The 7,744-nt window shown below is 43.8% G+C and overlaps 1 protein-coding gene across 1 annotated transcript in view; it reads left to right on the top strand.

The window, feature by feature from the left end:
• The first annotated feature begins 225 nt into the window (after positions 1-225).
• LOC126284312 (uncharacterized) overlaps positions 226-7,744 on the top strand; it is a 76,897-nt gene continuing 69,378 nt past the window's right edge. Inside the window, exon 1 of the mRNA XM_049983146.1 lies at positions 226-292. Coding sequence (XP_049839103.1) covers positions 269-292 — 24 coding nt within the window. The 5' untranslated portion in view covers positions 226-268. The remainder of the gene's footprint in view (positions 293-7,744) is intronic.

The raw sequence follows: 7,744 nt of genomic DNA, 5'->3' as shown, positions 1-7,744 counted from the left end.
GGAATGCGATCCGGCGCTTACGCAAGGTGAGGCCGGACCGGGGTCCCCGCGCTGCCAGCTGCCCCCAGAGGTCGCGCGGGCTGCGCCGCCGCGGCCAGCGTCCTTGGCAGTGAATCCGCCGACCGCGGCACCCCGCGCGAGCCGGCCCCTCTCCCTGTGGGAAGCATCCCCCACCACGCACCGCGGCGCGCATATATATGTCGACGGCGGCCGGCGCCGGACACTCGGTTACTCGGCGGAAGCCCCTCAGGACCGGCCGGCGCCTACCATGACAGCCGCCCTCGTAACTCTCGTGAGTACCCAGCGTCTACAAACAAATACAAGGCTTTCTTTTTTCCTTAGCGGATAGGACTGGAAAAGCGCACGTCATCAGTACACTGTCAGATTTGAAGCAGGCCATCACAGCCTCTTCATCTGTGCAAAATACATATCAATCTCTCTCTTATCCTACATTTTTTACCCGCTCTGGCTCACTATACAACTGTGAGGGTTTTTTCGATGTCTTGAAACAAGTCATATCATCCAGTCCCGCACTTTACTTAGTGTTTTGTAAATGTTTCTTGACTGGTTTTATCTGACCACTATATTTTCCATATCAACATCACATTTCAAATGCTCCGAATGCCTTCCTTTCTACATCTCCTATAGACCGTGGTTCACTTCTGGACAGTGCAATGCCACAATAAAATATTCTTAGAAACTCCTTGTTAAATTAAGGTCGATATTTAATACTATATACTAGACCAATACAGCTCTCATAACTGACAAGTACCAATGAAGCTTTTATCAGCACAATCAATATTTGCCTCAGCATATCGTACTCAGGAGCTAGTGGAGCTGACCGTGTTGATTGTGATGATGTGGTTCTAATTCATACTCACATCTTCTACAAATTTATAGTTTTGCCGATACTCTATTGCAGCCAAAACACGAATACTAATACTATTACTCATCAGTTATTGCCTAATGGTATTTAATGGGATTTTCAAAAGTATTTGCTCGTGCAGTTTACAACATTCTCCTAAACATTACCAATTATCAAGCGGTAAGATATCATTTTGCTAAACAGTTTCCATCCTGACTAACTAAAAGAATGCTGAGTGTCAAAATAGGAAAACAATGGAATACATTAGTGGAAACGGAATTTTCAGTGTTTGAAATAATTACTATAGGCGCAGCACAAGGATCACTATTCGGTCCACTCTTTTTCTTGGTATATAAAAATGATCTCCCATTGTATGCCAAAGGAGTTGAAACAGTTCACTTTGATGATCTTGCAGCTACTTTAACCAACCCTAACTGGAATGTGTCAATACTTGAAAACAGAATCAAAATTTTATGAGCACTTTTAACTCATTCTGTGCAAGTGTCCCTGAAATTTGATAAAACACAATAGATGAAATTACGTTTTACACTACTCTTGATCATTCCGTTAGAATTAAAGCTCGAAGTCAAATCAACAAATGAAACAGGATAACGCAAATTCTTGATGTGTCATAAGAACTTGAACTAGATCATAATTTGAAATGTTTAAGTTCTATGACTTTAATAGTAGTAGCATACTTTCTGGATTAATATTTCATAAAGTTCTCTAACGTATCCCATTTTCACTTCCTAATATCTCGTGGTATTCTATTCCTGGGCAACACTCCATTAAGAAAGATACAAGAAAGGTTCGCAGGAGAGCTTCTGTAAAGTTTGGAAGGTAGGTGACGAGGTACTGGCAGAAGTAAAGCTGTGAGTACCGGGCGGGAGTCGTGCTTCGGTAACTCAGATGGTAGAGCACTTGCCAGCGAAAGGCAGAGGTCCCGAGTTCGAGTCTCGGTCGGGCACACAGTTTTAATCTGCCAGGAAGTTTAATATCAGCGCACACTCCGCTGCAGAGTGAAAATCTCATTCAAGAAAGAAACAGTTTGCTACAAAGAAGCGTGTAGTAAGGATGCTATGTAGTGTTCATTCTAGGGCTTGTAGACAACGCTTCAAATAGTTGGACGTATGGCCAACAGCTTCACTTTACACTTACTTCCTACAGAGTTTGTTATCGACAATCAGTCACATTTCGCAAAACACCAGTGATAGTCATAAACGTAACACTAGAGGGAGAAATGAGTTACATTATCGTTCAACCGTCTTCATGTATTCACCAACAAAAATTTTGAACTATAGATTCAGACCCATACTGGAATGGTATCTGCTGAACAACTTCTTCTAGACTTTACAATTTCTGAGTATGTAATACTTATGTGTGTGTGTGTGTGTGTGTGTGTGTGTGTGTGTGTGTGTGTGTATGTGTATGTGTGTGTGTGTGTGTGTGTGTGTGTGTGTAAATCTCAGAGCACCCTAACAGGCGTAAACCTGTATTTTCCTGGTGCTTCTGTATTTGATACTTTTTCATACGATACTGTTCACCGGAACGCCTAACAACACGTTGTGATTTGTTCATGCCAAAAACTTATTCCCATTTCTGTCCCGTGATTATCATTAATTATACGTCGCTTCAGATTTGAAGAAAATGTTCAAATGTGTGTGAAATCTTATGGGACTTAACTGCTAAGGTCATCAGTCCCTAAGCTTACACACTACTTTAAATTATCCTAAGAACAAACATACACATCCATGCCCGAGGGAGGACCCGAACCTCCGCCGGGACCAGCCGCACAGTCCATGACTGCAGCGCTTCAGATTTGACTGAAGGCGCTTCCCTGGTGACATTGTGCTGTGAATCTCTTTCTGTACTGTAGAAGAATAAAGGAAGATTCGGGATTAACGTCTCTTCGGTGACGAAATCATTAGAATTTGACGTAAGGTCGGAATGTATTGGATACAGGAAGAAATGGGCCGTGTAATTTGTAAAAGGAAGCATCTGGAAATCCCCTTGATGTGGTACACCAGGTGATGTCCAAGAAACTTAGCAATGCATTTGCCTTTGTGATGCCTTACAGATTAGTTCAAAGTCTCTTCTTACAATAATGAGCCAAACTAGACCACCTGTTTAATAGCATGTTTGTCCACCTATGGAACGAAATACACGTCAGGTATACGACAGTTTGTTGGTAGGTTTGTGGAAGTATATGACATAACATGTCTACGCACAGGACATGCATTTCGAGTAAATAATAGGCCACTGACTTGCGTACGCGGTGATGGTGTCCGATTGCGACCAAAAGATGGGTTCCATAGACGAATTTAGTCGCCGATACATCAATGTGAGATCACTACGATGTTCTTAAAACCACTGCAGTACGGTTCTGACTACGAGACATGATGAATTGAAGTGGTGAATAGTGACAACGCCATCGGGGAAGACATGAAGCATGATGGGATGCAGGTGGTTTTTAGCAGTCAGCATGTCTTCGTTTTCGATCACAATTCCCATCCAAGTGCAGGAGAACGTCTCCCCTAACATAATACAGCTCCCACCAGCCTGCGTCCGCGGCGCGCTGCACGTTCGGAGCCACCGCTACCCTCGATGACGGCCTTTGTAGAGACGACCACCGACCTAGTGTAGCAAAAATGTTATTCACCCAAAGCGCCGACCCGTTTCCATTGATCAACGGTCGAATCCGATAGTCCCGTGCCCGCTGCAATCGTACTTCACTATGACATTGGGTCATTGTGTGAACATATCGGGGTGATGTGCTGCGAAACTCCATGTTCAACAGTGTGCGATGATCGGTCTGTCCAAAACACTCGTGCGTGCACCAACATAGAGCTCTTTAGGCAGAGAGCCACAGATCACAAACTATCCCACTTTACAGAGCAGACAAGCCTCCGAACCCCACGTTGTGTGAAGTATCGTGGACGTCCAACCATTTAGCCCCTAGTGGTAGTTTCACGGTCCTTCAACCTCTTTCCGAGATGCTCACGGCAGTTGCACGTTAACATTCAACCAGCTTCGCCGTTTTCGAAACAGTCGTTATAGGCTCTGCATAATATTAATCTGCCCTTTGTCAAAGTCGCTTAGCTCAATGGATTTCCTCACTTCGCTAGGGTGATTCACGATCCATGTCTGCGCGTCTTAGATTACTAATCACAACGTCATCAGTCGGTATCCAAAGTCGCGGTGGGCAGTGGTCATAAGGTTTTGGGTGATCAGAGTATTAGTACTTGGAATTGTCGTTAGCAATTTTTTAAAAGCATATATTTCCGTGATTTTCGATCGCATATTGTTCTGACCTGGTGCATGAATGCTATTTGTGCAACCAGAGACTGTTTACATGAAGCTTTAGAAGGGAAGGACGATACTGAAAGTATGTTCCAAACCGGGAGTCAAACCTGTATTTTCGATTTAATGCAAGCGGTCACCTTAACCGCGTTGCCTATCCTTGCCCGACTCACAGCCAGATCCAAACTTCCATCTGTCGTTGTTCCTGTGTCACAACCCGTATTCGTACGTATATTATTAATTGTCACCGGCCGAAGTGGCCGAGCGGTTATAGGCTCTACAGTCTGGAACCACGCGACCACAACGGTCGCAGGTTCGAATCGTGCCTCGGGCATGGACGTGTGTGATGTCCTTAGGTTAGTTAGGTTCAAGTAGTTCTACGTTCTAGGGGACTGAAGACCTCAGAAGTTAAGTCCCATAGTGCTCAGCGGCATTTGAACCATTGTTAATTGTCGTGTAGCGGAGGACATTTTAATTGAGAGTCTTTGCCTGGTAACGGGGGATAAACACAATACCGCAGTGCCTGTGTTGTTAAGCAAAACGACGCACTGTTCCTTCGGACATACATACACAGGGTGTAAGTAGGCTGTTTAGGTTTTCTTATTGGTAACGCCGCCGCCACGTAGCGCTCTGTATAAAAATCACTGGCTGTGCCGGGTGCAGTCTGTGGCTGGTTTGAATTGTTGTCTGCCATTGTAGTGTTGGGCAGCGGCAGATGAATGCTAACAGCGCGTAGCGTTGCGCAGTTGGAGGTGAGCCGCCAGCAGTGGTGGACGTAGGGAGAGAGATGGCGGAGTTTTGAAATTTGTAAGAATTGGTGTCATGAACTGATATATATATTATGACTATTAAGGTAAATACATTGTTTGTTCTCTATTAAAAACTTTCATTTGCTAACTGTGCCTATCAGTAGTTAGTGACTTCCGTAGTTTGAATCTTTTAGTTAGCTGGCAGTAGTGGCCCTCGCGGTATTGCAGTAGCTTGAGTAACGAAGATTTTTGTGAGGTAAGTGATTTGTGAAACGTATAGGTTAATGTTAGTCAGGGCCATTCTTTTGTAGGGATTATTGAAAGTCAGATTGCGTTGCGCTAAAAAAATATTGTGTGTCAGTTTAAGCACAGTCTTGTATAAATTTTTATAAGGGGACGTTTCAAGGGACAGGAATGTTGTCTCAGAGAGAAATTTTTGCACCGGAAAGGAAGCTACAATGCTTTCAAAAAATGGCTCCAATCACTATGAGACTTAACATCTGAGGTCATCACTCCCCTAGAACTTAGAACTACTTAAACCTAACTAACCTAAGGACATCACACACATCCATGCCCGAGGCAGGATTCGAACCTGCGACCTGCGATCGTATCATTGAAAGAGCAAAGGAATCTGTTGTTCAAGGAGGAAATTTTTTTCTCTTTTTTTCGTGTCCCATGCAAGTAAATTTAATTTCGGTACCATTTTATCTCTTTCATTTCAATCTCGATGTATTTATGATGATTTACGTGATATTAACCAGCAGCTGTTGATAGTTCACGCCTTGTTTTTAAATTCTGTGACTGTTACATACGTTTCTGTTCGCCCCGATAGCTGAGTGGTCAGCACGGCGGTCTGTCACGCCAAAGGCCCCGGGTACGATTCCCGGCTGGGTCGGAGATTTCCTCCACTCTTGGACTGGGTGTTGTGTCGTCCTCATTATCATTTCATCATCATCAGTGGACGACCACAGGGAACCACCACTGGAATCACTTCCCTAGACGCTCATCCGGTAAATCTCTCTGACGAGGCTTCCCCCATGACAAGATCTGCCGTCAGGCAGAACAAGTTAAAACATACATTTCTCTGGTACTCACTGATCTGTGTTCAAAATGGTGATTATTACAGGTACACTATATAATTAAAAGAACCCTATGTCAATGCGGAAGCAGTAAAGGAAACATTAAAAAGGAAGTCACTGTACTGATGAACGCAATGTGCACCGTGCAGCAGGACAAGGAAAGGCTAATACTGCAAACTGTGTGGTAAGCATGTGACGCTCTTCCCTGAAGATTCTAGCGAGGAAGCAAACTGTAACAGTTTGCGATTTGCTGTCTACTGTCTCTATACGTAAGGCGTTCTCCGCCAAACGAAATTTTTCCTGTGGTTTGCATAAGTGACACGTCGTGTCACTTAGCACGAACAACATTAAGCCATCGTGAAATACTCTCAGCGGAACGACCGCTGTTAAGGGCGACAATTATTGAAGAAAGTAGGCAGCAAATGACCACTTTCAGACACTTAACTACATTACAGGGATGCGAATGACGGGTGAAAGGGCGCAAGAAGCCATTCGCGATATATATGTTCGACACGAAAAACAGTGCGGTTGCGAAAAAGCGTCGAAACCAATGCAGACCTAAAGAATATACTATGTTCAGTCAGCTATGATGTTCTTTCCTCTAATTTGGTAAGATAACAAGGCTACTATTGTGTTGCTGAGGTGCATAAGTCAAGAAACGACTATGGAATTACTTAAACGCTCAAAATTTGCGTAAACTAACTGGTTGCAATTCCTTTAAGGTAGTAGCGTATCTTACATTGGCTTAGTTCTAGATTTCATTCATATGTAGAGAATGGCGGAAGGACGTAAAAGTGAAATTGGATAGCTGGTGTATATTTTCGTTACTCTGTATCTGGCTTATTACGAGATCATGATGGAAGAACTAGAGTTATCGGCCGGAGTGGCCGAGCGGTTCTAGGCGCTAAAGTCTACTACTTAAACCTAACTAACCTAAGGACTTCACACACATCCATTCCCGAGGCAGGACCGTAGCGGTCGCGCAGTTCCAGACTGTAGCGCCTAGAACCGCTCGGCCACTCTGGCCGGCACTGCAGTGAGACGCACCATAATAAGTTGACTGGAGAATAAAAGTTTTCAGTGGTTTGGACATGTTAAAAGAATGAGCAATGACAAGTGGCGCAAGAAAGTGTTAATGAGGGCCTCAAGAAGAACTAGCAGGGAAAGGTCAATTTTGTTATGGAAATTATATATTAATCGAGCAATGGATAAGAAATGTTTAACAGCTTGCAATATCTCCATCTATATCTACATCGATATTTCGCAAGCCATCTGACGGTGTGTGGCGGGAGGTACTTCTGGTAGCAGTAACTGATCCCTCCTTGGAATTGGAATAAATGAGATTACTGGAAGGAGAAACCGACTAATCTCTAATGGGAAACGTCTATCCAGTTGCCTACCCACAAGTTCCGCCGATCCCTGTTTTACTTTCCTTATAGTCTACAGGCTAGGTAGGTGAAGTGAGAAAACGTGTAGGAGCAATAGGAATGGGTTTACCTGAAGGTCGTAGTGGACGATAAAATCTCTGGAAGGGTGATTGTCCAAAACTGGTTGCCAAATGGTTGATGATGGCGATTGAGGGGGTGGTGGTGGTGGTGGTAATGATAACCTAACAGTTTTAACGACTTCGTAGCTTTTTTTAAAATTTCATCTTTAAATACCATCCGTTCAGCCATCCTTCAACAACAATAGCTCGAGTATTATGTGGATTATTTCTCAATATAATTAAGAGTTACGCATAGTACCGGCAC

The sequence above is a fragment of the Schistocerca gregaria genome, chromosome 8, assembly GCF_023897955.1.
Source record: "Schistocerca gregaria isolate iqSchGreg1 chromosome 8, iqSchGreg1.2, whole genome shotgun sequence".
NCBI classification, from domain to species: domain Eukaryota; kingdom Metazoa; phylum Arthropoda; class Insecta; order Orthoptera; family Acrididae; genus Schistocerca; species Schistocerca gregaria.
Note: the sequence above shows the minus strand (reverse complement) of the source record. Positions and strands in the feature narration are given on the sequence as shown.